Source organism: Falco rusticolus, chromosome 5, assembly GCF_015220075.1.
Source record: "Falco rusticolus isolate bFalRus1 chromosome 5, bFalRus1.pri, whole genome shotgun sequence".
In the NCBI taxonomy this organism is placed as follows: domain Eukaryota; kingdom Metazoa; phylum Chordata; class Aves; order Falconiformes; family Falconidae; genus Falco; species Falco rusticolus.
In genome coordinates, this window is record NC_051191.1 from 37,798,010 (window position 1) to 37,816,143 (window position 18,134).

The following is an 18,134-nucleotide window of genomic DNA, read 5'->3' on the forward strand; positions in this document are numbered from 1 at the left end:
CAGGGCGGGGGGGGGCGGCCGCCCGTGCCCGGCGTGTGCCAGGAGCCCGCCGGTGCCGCAGGAGGAGCAGGAAGCGCCCGGGCAAATCCAGCCTCGCTATCACATGACTCAGCAGCCGCCGCCGGGCTGAGTTCACCCAGCGCTGCGCCGGGAGGGGGGAACCTGCCGCCGCCGCTGCTGCGATGAGGCCGCGGCCCCGCGGCTGCCCCTGAGCCCGCCGTTCCCCCACCCGGCTCCGCGCGGCCCGGCGCCCCCATTGCGGAAACGCGGCGGGGACTGCCGGAGCCGCCGCCGCCGCCGCAGCGCTGCCCGCGGGCGCGCCCCGCTCCCCGCCCTGCGCGGCGGCCCCGGCGCTGCCGCCTCCGGCGGGGGTACTATGCTCACGCGGGTGAAGTCCGCCGTGGCCAATTTCATGGGCGGCATCATGGCTGGCAGCGCGGGCGCCGACCACGGCAGCGGCGCGGACTTGCCCCTCCGCTTCCCCTACGGGAGACCCGAGTTCCTGGGACTGTCCCCGGACGAGGTGGAGTGCTCCGCCGACCACATCGCCCGCCCCATCCTCATCCTCAACAAGGAGACCCGGCGCCTGCCCTGGACCACGGGCTACGCGGAGTGAGTACGGGTCCCGGCCGCGGCGGGCAGGTGGAGCGCGGCCGGGCCCGCCGCCCCGCCGGGCTGACCCCGCTGCTGGGCGCACCGGCGGCGGGAGGCGGCGGTGCCGGGTGCCCCCCCCGCGGCGGGTGCCGGCGTTGCCGGAGGTGGCGGGGGCGCCGTCCCGGGCCTGCGCGGCGCCGCGGGCAGCGGGAGCCGGCGGGGGGCGGGGGGCGGTATCAGCGGCGCCGGTGCCCGGCCCCGGCCGTAGCTTTGCACCTGGACAGCTCGTTTGTGGGGGGCCGAGGATGCGGGCGGTCACCTGCCCTTGTGAGTCCCCGCGGAAGCGGCCGGTTACCGGACGGGCGAAGGGTGGCAAACGGGCAGCACCGGGGCTCCTCTGTCCGCCGCGACGGCTCCGGGGGTGCAGGGGCCGACGATGAGGTCCCCGCCGGTGAACAGCTGCGTCTCTTCGCGACTCGGGAGCTAAAAGGGCTTTGATGGAAGCCCGGGATGGCGCGTGCCGCTCCCTGCCGCTGCCCAGCCGCCGGGAAAGGTGCGGGGTTTGGGCACCGTCCTGCGGAGCTGGCAGCGTCGCGCTCGCTGGTGGTGGCTGGTCGCTTATTCCCCCAGTGCTTTCATGCTTGGGGAGACACTTGAACACGAGCTCCAAGCTGAGAGAAAAATCCATTGGCGAACCCTAGCACCGGGCGTTCCCAGCAGTTCGTTGCCCTGACCCTCTCATGTCGTGGTATTTACTTTAGAGGGTGTCAGGTCGCGACCTGGTTGTAGCCTTGAGCGCGACCAAACTAAACGATTGCACGCAGCGCCTTACATACCGGCCCGGCAACGGGCAGCGTCCGTTTGGATGCAGATCCCCGTCCCGCAGGCTGTGGGAGTAGCTGCGGGGCCAAGGCATGTCCTTGCACTTGATTCCTTTATCGGTAGATGCGTTGTTTTCTTCGATGATACTGGGAGCGGGATTCAGTATTTGGTTTCTCTTTGCTGCTGTCTCTGAGTCTGGAGCCTGCCTGGCCATCCACGTTGCTGCCAGCTCACAGATTACACAAGTTCCACTAAACTCGCCCTTCCAACCTACGAGCTGTTTTGCTGTAGTGCGCTGGCTCTTCAGGCATGTATGAATGCCTAACAAAACTACTGCAGAAAGTACGGTGAAGGCTTCACATTGTTAACGAGCAATCACTAGCTTTATTTAAAAGGCTGTTACATCATTGAGGACACTGAAATGGGAAGAGAGATTTAAAGAATTTAAAATTGGTTTGTTCTCCTCAGATTATTAAAGAATTAAATAGACTACTGAGCAAATTCCCCAGGAACTATAACTTTAAATGTTTAAAAGTAAGCTATAATAGTTCTGCTACTATAATAGTCCTTTAAAAAGCAATTATTTACCAAAACAAGTAAGTGCTGCTATTTTTATCTTGCGTAAGGTGCTGTGGCTTTCAGCAAGTGAGTGCAATTGCATATTGGTGACAAAAGTGGGAAGGAGGTTCTCTGGCTCCCAGGTATGCGCGTCCACTGCTGCCTGCAAGCTTTGCCTGAGACTGTCAGGGAAGAAAAATGGGAGTGCTGGAAAGCTAAAACCCAGGTTGACCCTGTGGATGAAACCTTCCGTGAGGGAGTGTTTGGAGGTAAAATACATGGCTCTGGTGATCGTGAAGGGAGAAGACATGCAGAGATTGTTTTCATATACTTGTTATTCTTCTGAGCTTTCAGCAGTTCGGTTAATTGGGAGGTGTAAAAAGGTTACTGGCTTTCTCAGTTCCTATTGTTATCTATGTGAAAATAGGTTGGCCTTTTGCTTTATCTCTTGGTTTTGTTTTTGGTTTATTTGGGGTTTTTGTGGTTTCTTTTTTTCTTTCTTTTGTCTCATCCCCTTCCAGTGCAGTTACTGGTTCTAGTGCTGGTGGAGCGGAGTTCAGTGAAAGAAAGAGAAAGAAAATTCCTCCTTAGAGAGAGAGAACTAGTTAACATGTTAACAGGCTCTTCCCAGAAACATCTATATGATCTCCCTAAATGGGCTTTGGTTGTGATCAGATGTCAAAATGCTCACTCTGCAGAAGCTAAGAGGAAAGAGTGCTACCAAAATTGCATTGTCCTCCAAAGGCAAGGCAGTGCAACAGCCATTAATGAATAAAGAAAAAGAAGGAAATAAGGACAAACTTGGGGTTTGCAAAGTATGACTTCTTTTTTTTTTTTCCTTTTTTTTTTTTTCTTATTCCTACTGAGCTATTACTAGACTTTCTGAAAATAATTGCAAGACTGGCTTGGAGGTTTATGTTCAAAATATCTTGTTTTTCTTTTGGAACTCATTTGAGGTATGTAGAGAAAAGGAATGGAAAAATACCAGGAGGGTCAAATTACTATTATGTATATTTTGAAATTTGTTTTCTTGGGGGAATCGGGGTGAAGTACTCCTATGCTATTATTTAGCATTGTGTTAGCGTCTACATTAGGGAAACTATCAAGAGCAGTGCTTGCCTTTTGATACAGTACAAGTGAGCACTTGCAAGAATGTTAGGAGGAGGTTTGGTGTCCTCACAAGGAACTTGTAACATAATTCAAAGGTGAGCCATTTAACTGACATTTTAGTAGTTTGCTTTGGTGTGAAGGAGTCAGAAAATACGTGCCATATCTGCATTGCTGTGAGGTCTAACTTCCCTGAGCTGTTGCCTTTCCCATGTTTTCATGTTTTAGCAAATCAGCAAAAGTGTTTCCAGTGTTTTCTTGGCAGAAGGTGCCTTTGGGCACTGCGATTTTTACTTCTTGGAGTTAAGGAACGGTTGTTGTAGACTTAGAAGGTGGGGATTGGGTGCAGAAGGTGTAAGGAGAGAGTGCGTGCTACCTTTATTGTGACTGCCCTGATGTCATGGGTTGTTGGCAGAGCGGGGTCTGAGTTGGTGGATTTATGCTTCATGCCCAGTGCCAGCATCTGTCTCACTGTGTTTAGTAAGAAATTTTGGCTCTGAGAACAGGTTATCTGGAGGCTTTGGCTCAGGAAAGCCTTTGCAATGTTCATGTTCTTTAGATGTAAAACGTGTCAGCTTAGAGATGATACTGGAGCTCCTTAATGTTGACATGTCGATGTTTCATTCAAGCTGGAGAGGGTATCTCGGGGTTAGACCTGGTTCCCATACGGAACTAAAGCAGTCTGAGTGCGCGAACTCTGTAGTATTTTCAGGGACTTCCTCTTGTTCCTTTTATTCCTGAGGACAAGGGTTTCTTAGTAACTTTGGTAGCGATAAAGGAGCTCACCCTGTTCAGTATTTCTCCTCCTTAGCATCTGTGGTATATTCCTGTTCATCTGACATGTTCCCCTGTAACGAGCACTTCTCCTCCCCTTTTTCTTGCTTCTCTTGTACTGAACTTTTTATAATGGATATTTTTTGCAATATTGCTCATCCAAGTCATATTTTAACTTATTTTTAAAATTACATACTTATCTCTGGTATTATGCAGTGAAATGTAAATTAGCCTTTATTTTTTATTATTAGCTTCCTCTCTTTTAATAGTGTGAGCATTATGCAAAGCATGTAGGCAGGCAAATGAAATCTTCAAAAACATACTTGATGCTGGCATAAAGCATCATTGCTTCCTGAAATGTTAGTGGGAATCCCATAGAGACGTGGCTTCCTTAGTTGGTGAGCAACCTGAAAATTGTCTTCTGAAATGACTGTCCTGCTGTCTCTTCCTTCATGGGAGACCCGAGACCGTGAATTTCAGTTTACCTCATACTACAGAATGGCAAAAGTCTGGTAGATGTTTCAAAGAGATACTCTTACCACAGACCCTTGGTCTAATGGTCATCAAACTCCGTAGAAGCAAAATGAAAATTGTATCCCACATCCAGTAAGCTTTTAAAGTGTCTTTTAAAGGTATCAGTTTATTTAGAAATACCCTTGATTAAAAATAAAAGTTTGTCTCTAACATAGTTTTACTGCATGTATTTAGCTGATGAGCATCAGGAATGATCCAGGGAGAGGGCAGTGTTATCAAACATTCCTTTAAGTCTGCCTTTAATCTAGGAGGGGTAAGGAGATTTGCTGCTCTCTGAAAAGTTAAGTGATTTATTTGAGTAAAAGGGGTGGATGGATCCTGCCTGACACTTTATTTAGTTGTTGCCCTCCCTCCCCTATACAGGCAGCTGCGCTCCCAAGGCCACGGGGCTCTCCCAGACATTACCCTGTCTGAGCCTGAGCTGGCTTCTGAGCTTCTGCTTGGGTTGCCTTATTACTGTGAGGGAAATGTCTTCCCTAGCCCCTTTCTGGGCTGTTTTCAGTGTTTTATGACCTCTTCCCTGCAAAGTTTCTACTAAGCTGCCCTCAGCCCCTCCACTGAACTCTGAAAGTAACTGGCAGAGTAGATAGAGGCAGTAGCATAGATGGAGTATATAACATGAAACGACTTGAATGGTGTTCACCTGCATCCAAACTCTGCTCAGAACATTATTTTCCATCTTTTGCTCTGTTGCTTTATCTTGTTCCCCCCATGAAGATAGAGGGTGGACAGGCTGGAGAAGTGCCTTTCTTTCCTGGTTGAATTCCCTGGACTATATATGGCATGACAAAATAGATGCTAAATTTGCAGATGACAAAGGACTAGCGTGATGTTAGTGCTGGTGGAGTTGCAGGGAAACTGCAACTGAGTAGCGTGTTGTGGCAGAAAAACACAGCTAGTCAGTTTCCATCTATCTTGAATGTGGATTCCTGGTAGTTCAGGATTCAGTAATGTAATTGCTGTCCTAAATTGTATGAATCTTGGGGATGGTACCATAGACCTGCTTCTGTATAGCATACTTTCCTCTCTTTACTCTTACCTTTCTGCCATCTCTTTGGAGACTATCAAAAGGTACTATTAAATACACGTAAGGGAAATGAGGAAAGTCTGAATTGTGTGTTGCATGTGTCCTTATGTGAAAGACAGTTTTGCCTGCCTTTTTAAATTCATTTTTTAAAACTTTCTAAATGACACTTTAGGTATCTCGCAGTTCCAAGTTATAATAGGTATCCAGAAACTTGACGTTTGTGGGGTGTGTGTTTCTTGGCTTATAAAGTCAATTTATTGTCCCAGCAGTGCCTTTCATTTGATGAGACACGAAGTCCCCAGCTCTTTTTCCATAATGTTACATTTGAGGGAGACTGTGGTTTCTCTGCTCTGCAGGCCTGCAGTAGCAATTACATTTTCTCTGTGGTGTGGTGGCTACTGACCCGTAATGAATGCAGAGTTGTAGGTGAGGGATGATGGCTGTGTCCTGCAGCATTATTACGGTAGTATATTGTTACAGCAATGACTTAAGTTCAAAATGAGGAGGGGGGGTGTGGAAGCTTATGGATTCCGCCCCCCCCCCCCTTAAGTACTGATTGTTTCATAAGGCTGATGATGTCGCATCATGCTGTGTTACTTAGCTTGTAGGAAATTAATGTACGTGAGAACTGACGGGAGGTTTTCATTAAAATAATTTCTGGCCTTTCTCAGTGATCATAAATTTTAGGTTGTCACAATCAACATAATTTGCTGATTTTGTGAGTTAAGATAACACAGAGGTATTTTTCCACCTGAAGTGCTGTTTGCAGACCAAACTATTTATACAAACATTAAGTGTTGTATTAACAATCTGAAGCAGGTGAAAGCTTACCAGATCTGTGAGATGAGGTAAACCAAAGCACAGAAATTGCTTGTTCTGAGTTGGCAGTGTGTTGATGTCAGAGGATAGCGTAGGGCCTGCAACTACCAATCACTTATTCTAGTCCTTGTTGTCTCCTATTAACAGAAGGTAACCATGCTCCTATGAATTGAAAGTTACATTTTCATTTCTGGGAGCTAGTCTTTCAAACCATCAGCTGGGAGCATGACTCATACCCTGTTGGTAAACACATTTCTTGTACATATTCTGTTTGGTACAGATTTCAGGAGGATGGTACACCTGGGAAAAGGAATGCCTTTTTTCTTATCTTGTTCTGTTTGGCTGGCTTAGGTTAAGTACACAGAAATAATGAATTACTTTCCTTTTTAAACTGAACTTTTAAAAAATTTGTTTACACTTCTTTTTGGCTAAAATTATGTTCTGTTATTCTTTCTGTAGTTCAGAACATAAGACTGAGTAGGACCTGATGAATGAGCTAAAAATTCAAATACCGTATCTGTACCTAAAGATGACTAAATATTCTTCCTGTGTCTGAATTATTCTTCTGTGCTTAATGTAATGTTAACTTTAATGTACATTGCCAGACTCTTGTTTAAGCCTGGGCTAATATAAAACAGCCCAGAGAAACCAATGATAGTTCTAAGAGCTTCAGAAATTCTTTTCCTTGTGTAAGAGCTTATATTATAGCATCTGATATTTATGTAATGCCTCTAATCTGCCCAGTTTCTTGCAAATAATAATTTCAGTATAACCTTGGAGAAAAATGTACATGTGTAAATGTTCTCATTCCTCAGGTGAAGAAACTGAGGCAGTGAGGATTTGGCAAGAGTTTTGATACAAATGTGAGGAATGAATCCTGAGTCAAGTTTCTGTGCTTCAGTTGGTTTTCCTGCTGTTGTGTGCTTGGGATTTTCCTATGTGTTCTCTGATTTCTTAGAACTAATGGGGGTAAAAGGAGAAAAACAGTTAAAAAAAATAAAAATCATATGCTGTGGTATTTTTAGTGCAGTCTAAGTTGCACACACGTGATTCCTAACAAGGCAAGTATGAAATTCATCGCTCTGAGCTGTCTTGTATTGCTCTAGTCCCCTGGAGACTTAAGACTAGTGCTGCCTCGTGTTTCTGAAAAGCTTGCTTGAGCATGGTCCTAGCTTCTGAAGCCAAAGGGTGACTGTGTCCTCCCAGGCAGTCTTCCTTTGTCCCCTTCTGCCTTGGCACTGGTGGCAATCAGCAGATGTTACCTGCAAACACTCCAGCTTTGTTCGTTTGCCTTAGATGCAGCAGCATCGCTTGGGAAACAGTGGTAAGTGTAAGTGGGAACAGCTTGGCAGAGTTAATGTCATGCTATAAAGTAATTGACAGGACTATGCTCCTTAGGGTGAACTGCTTTGAGCCTGTGAATGGGAGCAAATGAAACGTGCTCAGTTGGACCTTGAAAGGAAGCAGTGCTGCAAAGCAGAGGTCATTCCTGCAGTGGGGGTCCGTGTTTCACATGAAGAAGAAATAACCTGTCCTTAAGCCCACAAACCTTAAGTCAGGTCTGTGTTGAGCTGCATCCTGAGTAGGACTTGAAGTAGGTGGATGCCCTGTGAGAGGAGGGAGACGTCTTTGGGTGGATTTGGGCAGAGCAGACACAGTAACTTTGCTGTGGCATGGGGCTGGAGCAGGAAGGTGCTCCATGTGTGCTGCGGCAGTGTTTGCAGGGGAGATAGAAGCTCCTGGATCATGTCTACCATGGATCTTTATCCCCTCACTTTTGGATTTCTCTTCTGATTGAACTCAGTGCTCTAAAATGCAAGAGGCCCCGCTAGGCAGCAGCAGCTCAGTATTAATTGTGCATTTAGTTGTCTCTTAGCTGTCTAAGTATTTTTTTTTCCCCTTCCTCCTCCTTAAACAGAAGGAAGAAGGTAACTTGAAAGACTTGGTTCCCATTTGGACAGTTATGTTTACCTGGTAGGGTGATACATTTGGGGTGGCTGGCTACAATACGCTGTATTATCCAGAGTGATTTTCCTGCTCATGGGTTAAGTAGAGTAGAAGGGGTTGTGATTTCAAGTGCTCAGAATGCAAAATAGTCAGCATAGCTGGTGAGGAATCCCAGCTTGTGTTGAGCCCATCCACCCCCCAAATCCAACAGACATGGGGTGGGGTGTTTTATTGCAAGGCAGTTATGGAGGTTCAAGCATATGGGAGGTGGCCAGCAGGTCCATTGCAGCTGTTTGGCCAGCTTCACCAGTAGTGCCTTCTGCCCAGCACCCCCATCCAGCAGCATGCTTGCTATCTAGTAGGTGCTGCCAACTATACTTGTGATGCTAAGTGGCGAGGTGCTAAATGGTTGATGCTGTGTGAGCTGTTCAACAGATGAAGCTCATAAAATGGCTGGAGGCAGGTAAGATTCCTTCTCCCAATACCATACGCAAGGCAAGCGTTTGCCTGCAGAGTTCAATGTTCTCTAAATAAATAAATAAAATATAAATACCGCATCCAGTATTTCTTTAGGAGGAAGCTGTGCTGGGGTAAAACCTGTCGAAGGGACATCTCTGGTTCTTGATCACAGCATGATTTAATTGCTGGAGTCTGAGAGTGTGAAGGAGAAAAAATACCCCAGGCTGAGGCAGCCAGCGTTGGCAAGTGCAGTGGTTAGAGCAAGAGGGGGCAATGCATAGTTGGGAAATGCCAAAATGTGGACCCTGTACGTGATTCAGCACTTACTCTGATTAAAAAAAAAAACCCAAACCCACAAAACCCCCAAAAAACCCAACCCCCAACCTTAAATAAAAAGAGGTTATCTGTGTGCTGTGGCTGGCAGGCCTTTCTGGCATGAAGCAGGGTGGCAAATCTAGAGCTTCACTTGTTCTTTGGGATCTGTATGCAACATAGTGAGGCTTAACGGAAAGAGAGTCTGCTGGGGGAGTCCAGGTCTGCTGAGGTACAGGGGTATGGGCAGTGCTGTGTCCTCGGGTACTCCCTGGCTTGACAGAGCTGAAAATATGTACATGTTTTAAAAAAGGAAAAAAAATATGCTGTAAGCTGTCAGTGCTATTCACTGGAGTGATTATCACCAATGTTTACCTTCAGTTAATTTCCTTCTCTTTTTTTCTTTGGTACCAAGGGTTGCATGAACACCTTGAATCTTGTGTGACCCTGGTTTTGGTGGTCATGGCAAATGCTCCTCCTAAATGGTCCCCATTCCCAAGACGAGCAGGAGTTGAATGGGTGTTGTCCCCCCTAAGGAAAGATAGTGGCATTGTCGGCCTCTCCCTCCTCTGGTGTGGAGAGGTCTATCTGTCCATTGGTTTCACTTGTCCAAATGCCATATATTTTTAACTGTACTGGGCATCTCCTCTGCTGGAGGAGGAAAGACGTCAGATCCTGTAGGCTTCCTTTTCTTCTCGTGAAAGCAAGGTCTAGGTCCTTGTGGACCATGGTCCTTGAGCATGGCTTAAAAGGTGAGTAAGCATTTCTAGTCTCAGCGCCCTGCCCCCATTCTTTTTGAAGTGCTGCCATAAGGTGTAGTCAATCTTGACTGATTTTGATGCTCTTCAGGCTCCTTTGCAGGCAGAGATAATGGCACTGATACCATGATTCAGGGTGGTCAACTTCGCCTGACTTCAGGGAGAGAGGGTGGGGAAAAGAGTGAGAAACCATGTACCGTTGCCTCTGCTTTCCATGGTGGTTTTCTGCTACAGTAAGAGAAGAAACAGACTGAGCTTTGATTGCATCTTTTGCTACTTTTATTTTGCACCATAAGCAATTGGGTTGTTTAAGGGGGGGACAACACAGCAGCATATGTGTGAGTTTGAGTGGATGAGGAGCATGTGCTGTTTGGGTGTTAGGCTGCAGTGGTTTTGTGGATCATGCTCTGAGTTCCTGCATGCCACTGCTTCAGAAATCCTGCGGCAAAGTGTCCTTGGATTGGCATTAGAGGTCTGTCAGATTGTGTAGGGATCCTTTCATAGGTATAGCTCTATTTCCAAAGTCTTCCCAGTTATTTTCTCCTTCTATTAAATCTGCTAGTCTCATAGCTAAGTGCCCTTTGTGCTATCCTGTCCTGTCAGTGTATCTGCCCCATTGCTTAAAGCTACCAACAGAGGTAAGATCTCTGCTCCCCCCTGTGAGTCCTTTTGAATTTCCCTGTTTTGTTCTTCTACCCTTTAGGGCCTGTTATGATAATTTCTACCCTCCAAACTCCCTGCAGAGACACAAAAGAGATCCAGCTCCAGCCAAACTCTGCAGCAGATCTTTCTTTTTTTTTTTTTTTGGTCAACACTGATTCATTCAGGCCAAGTATGATTTGTCTATCTTTAGGTATGTGTTAGAGACCTCCTCAGAAACAGATGATGCATAGCGCGTGTTTGTAATGCCGTAAAATACGTGTCAGCCAGAACTAACAATCTGGTCCTTGCTGGAGTCATACATTGGAAGTTGGACTGAAGACAGGTCTCCAGCTCTTACAGCTCGAACAGTGGTCCATTTTGTAGAGAAGTCTGGCAAAGAAAATAAAATCTTACACTGCTGTTTCTCAAAGACATCTGTATTTTTCAGATTAGCAGGTCACTATGTGAACAGACATGCTGTGAGCTCTCATCCTTCAGTTCTTTCCAAAAAAGCAGTTTCGGCCAGTTACCCAGCCATGAAACACTTGATACCCTTTCCCTGGGGTAGAAAAGGTTCCTTTCCTTAGCAAACTACCTGGGCAAGGGTTTTGTCCTTCTGTTCAGGTGTGATGTTTAAAGACACAGCTCTTTGGAGGCTAAGAAGATACCATAGACACTGCTGCTTTGATTTCAGATGGGTTTTGTTAGATTTCAAAACAGTTTGTATGAAAGGGAGGTTAGTGCTGGAGAAAGAAGTTGCCCAAAATGCCGCTGGTTTATTTTTTGTTTTGACAATTATTATTTTTAATGATTTTTTTGTTTCTTTTACGCTTCTCTCTTGAGGGAAGTTGGTTTTTATCGTTGGTTGTGGACTTTTTTCTTTTTGATTCATAATCTGTGCTGCCTGTCTGTGAGGAGGAGAAAGCAAGAAGCTGCAAGACCTAGTAGTGGGAGCAAGCCTTTCTTTACTTTCTGGATGGGAAGAGCATTCCTGAAATCATTTCAGGCCCAAGCGTTGTAACTGAAAGCGAGGTCCTCTCTAGTGGGTTCTGGGTTGCATTGGATGATGCATTTCAAAGGCAAAGAGCTGCTGTGTAAAACCCACCACATCTCTGCCTTGCTGATCGGGCTCATGAAGCAGCCAAGCAACTCTGCTCATACCCGGGAATGCAAAGTGTTGCAACTCTGTTGGTTTTGGTAGCTGTGCAGGGAGCCTGGTGCCTCTATACGTGTCCTGTCCCATACCTCTGCTGTTAATTCCACTGGCTCTGTATCTGTGCAAGCGCCTTGGCAGGCTGAGTGTGGGTCTTGGTTTTTTCACATGTTCAGCAGTATGCAGTGCTTTGCAGAAGCCTGTGCAGTAAAACTGTGTTCTTTAAATTGCTCGTTATAAGTGTTTCTTAAAACAGCATTTTTGAGAAGTGCTTTTCCTTCCGAATCTGCATTAAGGGTCTTTGTTTCATGAGTGAATGCTAAATTTTGGATTAGAAATTAGATTTCAAAAACTGGTTTTTGTTTCTCTTTGCTGAATTTATTTGTAGGTCTCTTGACTGAAAAAGGAAATGAAAGGTTGGGTTTTTTTCCCCATTTCTTGCCAAGGACTTGATCTAAGTTCAAACTTGCAATGCTTATAATTTAAAAAATTTAAGAGCTGTACAGTGGAACCTGCATTGTATGTGTGGTGCTGCTGGGGATGGTGTATGCCTTTAGATTCGGGTATTTGGTTAGGCATTTAGAAATGGAAAATAGTTATCATAAAGCTAACCTCACTGAATGTTGTTGCTTACATAGATCGTAAAGTTCTGTGGGTAGTTGGTCTGAAATGAGTGATTTCTATTTTGCAGAACGTAAATAAAATTTTCTCTCCTCTGTCGTCTTCCTGCCAAAATAATTGTTTTTCAGCCATTTTCACATGTCATGGGAAAGTGAGTACTTAAATGAGTCACATAGGCTCTTGACCATAATGCAGGAATTGGTAAGACATCAAAACTTACATTGATTTTTTGTTTGTTTGTTTGTTTTTATAAATAAAGGTAGATCAACATCAGACTTGGAGGGCAATTCCCTCTCCCTTACCTTGTTACCTCTCTCATTAATCACATCTCCAGTCCCATGCTTTCAGTTCATTTCTTTATTCTTCTCAATAAACTTTAATTAAGATCAGTGTCTCTACAGTCCTTGCGAAATGTAGATGAAAACTTCTTTAGACTGGGACTCCCTCTGGCGTACTTCATAATGTCATTTTAAGGTGTTTCTGCCTGTCTCCAGTAGTGCAGAGCTGGGAATCACAGTCCAGTGAGTTCTTTTGCCAACATCTCCAGAGTAATCCCTGAAAATACTAGGTCTGTGGATGGTAATTCTATTAGCTGTTCAGCAAGCTGAGTCTGGAAGAATGCAGCTGGTGTACAGGAACGTGGGAAGTTCCCCATCTCTGCCTTTAATCCTGCTTTTAGAGGGGAAAAAAGTTATAGGCTAATGTGATTAGCTGTAATCCCATTCTTGCTTGGTTTTAGAAACATGTCTGATTCCTAAATCGCAAGCTAGTTCTGTGAAGTGCTTTCATGGAGAGGATGGGGAATTACTTTGGTACTCAGCTCATTTGTCTTTGAAAAAACACTGGAAGCAAGAGAAAAAGAAACTCTCATAGCTGGGAAATGAGAGTTGTAGTTTATGTTGCACAGTGTAATTCAGAAATCTGAAACCAAGAGCATGTAAATGGAAACACATGAGCACAATCCTTTCAGGTATCTAGGTATATGTATAAACACAGGCAAGGAACGACTTATGTGTACACTGCAAATTGCTCTTCAGGGCTTTGTAGGCCCAAAGGTTTACGTTGGGATCTTGTTATTTGCTGATACGCTGCTGCTGAATCTGGTGGTGTGGTTGGTTTGGTGTGGATTGGGGACAGAGCGTGTTCTAACAAAATCTGCAGCTTCTACCTGAAGTGAATGATCTGGGGACTGTTTTTTTTCCCCATGGAGGCAGTTGTTTTCTCTTTTAGTGATAAGGGAACGAAAGCGCTACTGTCTGTGGAAGTGCTTGTGTGAAGCGTTCGAAATGCTGTTGGCTGCTGCAGAGGGGCAGGACCCTCCGTGACGAGAGTGAAACACGTGGGGCCTGCTCCTGTGTGTGAGCACAAACAATGCAGCGCTCTGGGGACGAAGGGCATCATCTTCTTGTGGGAAAGGCAAAGTGCGGCCTGAGATCAAGGTCTTTCCATGCCATCATTTTCTTATAGCAAATTAGTTGTGTTCAAAGGCTCGGTGCTCCTCATGGGCCCTGTTTGGATAGGAGGGAGCGCTGCCCTCACAGGCCCGGCCTGTGTTCTGTTTCTGGGGGAGAGGAGGGAGAAGTCGGATAAATACCTTGTTCATATCTTTTTTGTTTGCTGAAGAGATTGGAAATAAGAGTGGCTGGTCTTGGAGTCAAATGCTGCCTGAACCCTCTGGAGTGAATGGCTCTGGGGAGGGATGAGCTCAGAGGACTGAACTTGTTGCTTTTTTTGTTCAAGCAGCAAATTTGAGATAGTGCAATTTAGAGACATTGTGTGAACTGAGGCTTTCCTTTGCCTTCCCATCAGGTTCCCCTGCCTCTTGTACCCTTTCTTGCTGGTGTGGTGTGGTGGCATCAGGACTGTGGGCAGGGTGGCCCCGGTGGCAGCTGCCCCGGGAGTCCCAGGGAAGGGAGGGAGCACGCAGGCACCGCTGGAAGGGCCACCTGGCCGCAGCTGTAACACAGCTTTGTAGTTCAGCTCCTGAAGGATGACAAGGTGGGAACGGATTTACTGAAAAGCAGTATTACTCCTTTTAGTTTCCTTTGTGAAGTTGGCCTTGGGTATTTGTCCTGTCACAGTAGTTCAAATGCTTGGGAGTGGTAGGAGAGAAACAATGCTGTAGCGATAAAATGCTGCGATACTAATCCTGTAAATTTACAGGCTTAGTCAAGCTGGTTTTGAGAGGTTGTGTGGGACTGCCTTGTTTACAAATAAAAACCATCACTTAGTTTAATTACAGTGTAAGGCATGCTGCCTCTCTTCCTCTTTCTTACAGTCCTGATGTTTTGGTATGTGGTATAACTACTGTGCTCCCTCAGGGCATTCTCTAAGGCCAGAAGATTTCTTTAGGCTATCAAATAAATAACTGAGTGCCTTTAAAACAACAAGAACAGAAACCCCGTCAAACCTCCCCCCACTATCAAATAATTGAAGGGAAAATTTTTGTTCTTTTTTCCCCTTTGAAATTGTATCATGCTCCATGGAGAACTTGGAAACACTAGATGAGTAACTAGATTAATTTAATCTTGGAGAAATGTAGTGGGGGTGTTTGGCAAAGATACTTTGAATTAGTGTTACACAGATATGTTTCGAAATTACTGTAACCCCTCTAGTATCCTTTCGCAGAGCGTGCCAAAATAGTTGCTCGGTGTGTAGTCAAAAAGTCAAAGAAAGTGTTAGCGTACAAAGGAAATGGGATATGATAGTGGAAAATTGATTGTCTCTGTAAAAAGTCTACATTTAAAACACTGCTGAGGAGACTGTGTTCACCCTTAATTACAGACAAAACTAAAGAGGAGTAATGACTAAGGGGAAAAAACAAGTTGGAAATGGAGGAGCTGGAAGAGAGGGAACAAAAAATGAAATGTACAAAACCAGGAGAGAGAATGCTGAAGGCAGGCTAAGTATTTTTGTACTGGGAGGGAAAAGTTTAACAGGAATAGGAAACCCCTATGACAGAAAATGAAAAACTGTAAACAGTGATAAAAGATAACTTCCCTGTGTAACTTAAGAGCATATGGGCAGAATTCATTGCATGAGGACATATCAAAGAAGCCTTTCACAAATGTAGGTCACGGTCTTCTGTTTCAGGAAGCCTTGGACCAAAGGGTATTTAGAGATAGGTGTTGTGAGAACCTAGAAATTATTTTTTTCCTTCTTTAAAGTAGAGGGAATTTCTCATGCTTTGCTGCATGACAGAGGTCTCTGCTGGGCATTAAGGGGATCACTCTGCTATGGTTGGATTTATTCCTGAAGTAACCTGGTATTTCTTACACTTCCACCTGGAATACCTGGACTCACCTCTGCAGCAGAAAGCAGTGCTATTAATGGGGCACAAATGGAGCTGCTGAGAAAATTCTTCCAAAGGTGGGTTTGGTTTTTTTTGTTGTTGTTTGGAAAGATAATCAATCTGCAGTGTCATGGCTTAACCCCAGCCAGCAACTAAGCCCCCACCCCAGCCAGTTGCTCACTCCCCCGCAGTGGGATGGGGGAGAGATTGGAAGAGTACAAGGGAGAAGACTCGTAGATTGAGGTAAAGACAGTTTAATAGGTAAAGCAAAAGCTGTGCACACAAGCAAAGCAAAATAAGAAATTCATTCACTGTGTCCCATCAGCAGGCTGGTGTTCAGCCATCTCCAGGAAAGCAGGGCTCCATCACACATACCAGTTACTCAGGAGTGCCATAACCCTGAACATCCCTGCCTTCCTCCTTCTTCCCCATCTTTATATGCTGAGCGTGATGTCGTATGGTATGGAATATCCCTTTGGTTTGTTGGGGTCAGCTGTCCTGGCTGTGTCCCCTCCCAACTGCCTGTGCCCCCCCAGCCTACTCGCTGGTGGGATGGTGAAGCAGAGGAGGCCTTGCCTCAGTGTTAGCACTGCTGAGCAATAGCTAAAACATCCCTATGTTATCAACACTGTTTCCAGCACAAATCCAAAACTAGCTATTATGAAGAACATTAACTCTTATCCCAGTCCAAAAAGTACACAGAAGAAATACTGAAATGTGGGAGAAGGCCTCTTCATGGTAATAGCAATGACAATTGAAAGTGGCAGCACAAACTGTACTAAAAAGTGTAGATTTTCTGCATGGGGAGGAAATTCCTTTTAAAGCAAAAGCTCTTTTAAGGATGAAGAGTCTCTTCATTTTATGAGTCCATGTTTAAGTACTGCAGAAAGCAACTTTATTTGTTCAAGGTTAGATGTGCTTATTTTATGGTATTCCACGGTAAGAGCTTTTCCCCAGCTAAGAATTGAGGAAGGCGACCTCACCAAGCAGAAAAATAATTATGACTGGCCGTTAGTGTCATAGAACATCTTATTCTTCATCAGTTCCTGTGTAATGTTTTAGCCCACATTCATGAAAAATGAAGACAGAAGAAATATATGCAGGTAACTTTTCTTCTCTGCATCTCTTGTTGAGAGTCCAGCCCTCCAGAAGCATCACTAAGCTGTGCAGCTCTGTACTGCCTTCCTCAGCATTTGCAGGAGTACCGTTTGGAAAAGATTTCACAAAAATCAAATTAACATACTGCCACAGTAAACAGTAGAGCATTGTTTCAGAGAGGTTATAAGGCACAAAAGATCCGTAAGTAGCGAATGAATTAGTCATAATCATTGAACAAATAGCTCAATCTAGAGGAACGGCAAGGTGGTCTTGACTTTGAGAATAAGAATGGCATTTGGAAATTTTCCCATGTGGGGTTTTAACAACACCTGAAGGAACTAAAATATCTGAAGTGAAATAGTCATACTTGCAAGGGATGTGGAATGGGTGGGATTTGTTCTCAATGCAGAGAAAGGCACTTGCAGTACAAAAGCACCTTGTGTTCACAATAGTGTCACACAGCGTAGTGAGGGGCGTAAGTTGCACATGGAGCTAACATAACATAGCCTTTTGCAGGAGGGGTTATCTTAACCAAAATTAAAAGGGTGTTTGTGAATGTGTAGACAGAGATGGGGGGTTTCATACTGGAGACGCAAAGTAAAGTTGTCTGGGAACACTGCTTAAAACATTTTCAGGAGCTATTACTCTCCTATATCTGAATCAGTGAAACAGGCATTACGCATACCTGCAGATAGCTTATGCAGTATTCTTCAGGAAACTCAGTTGTAAATCAGGCAGCGTAAACTTGGTAAGCTGTGTGAGTTTAGCTTTGTAAAAAGTAAATCTGTGGGGATACGGGAGGAAGTGTGATTGGAGACTCAAAAGTGAAGGTGAAATTAAAGAGTTCCAACTTGTTTTAGGAAACAGTGTGAAACCTGAACAAGTACCTGAGGTGTAAGAAATAATGTGCTTCCAAGTAGCTGTGTAAGCTGTGTGTACCCCTTGCACAGGACTTGATGGTCTTTGCATGGGTTGTAGGAGAGGTCCTCCCTGTTTCCTGTGTCCGTTCACCTGGTGGTCGGCTGCCCTGCAGCAATGGGAGGTGCAGATCTACAAAAGCTTTAATTTTGCAGCAGCAATGTTAATTTTGGTGGACAAGGGAGCCAGTGGTAGCATGGCTGTGGAGAGGGGGACTAGACCTGTCTGTGGTACTCAGCAGCCGACTGGAAGAAGGATTTGCTATGGAAAGCATTGGCTTCTCACAGTCTCTCCATGCAGTATGTAGGATGTCTTCAGATCCCGTTCCAGTGTGAAGGGGTGATGTGGCTACAAAGCTCACTTCTATCCATCTTGTCCCCTGTGTTTCATGGGTGCATTTCACAGTAGTGAAATGTGGCCACTGAATGACGGAGTAGTCTGACAAGGCACTTAAGAAAATACATTTCCTTTTGATGGGCTCTGAATAGGAATTTGGTCTAGAAATCCAAAAATAAGAATTAGATGACTCTAGGAATTGAAGTCTAGGACCAATCACTGGTGTTGCCCCATTACAAACAGAAGCTTTGTGTGTGAGCAGCTGCCTTACCTGGTGTTTAGCAGCTGGGGGACATGTACCACAGCTGAGGGTATAGGTTTCATCTGTACGTGTTGGCAGTGACCTATTAGATGATGTTTTGA

At 45.2% G+C, this 18,134-nt stretch overlaps 1 protein-coding gene across 3 annotated transcripts in view; it reads left to right on the top strand.

Annotated features, from left to right (window-relative positions):
• Positions 1-376: 376 nt before the first annotated feature.
• PPM1H (protein phosphatase, Mg2+/Mn2+ dependent 1H) overlaps positions 377-18,134 on the top strand; it is a 143,774-nt gene continuing 126,016 nt past the window's right edge. For all 3 annotated transcript variants that reach the window (XM_037388800.1, XM_037388798.1, XM_037388799.1), the window contains exon 1: positions 377-612. In XM_037388800.1, coding sequence (XP_037244697.1) covers positions 377-612 — 236 coding nt within the window. The remainder of the gene's footprint in view (positions 613-18,134) is intronic.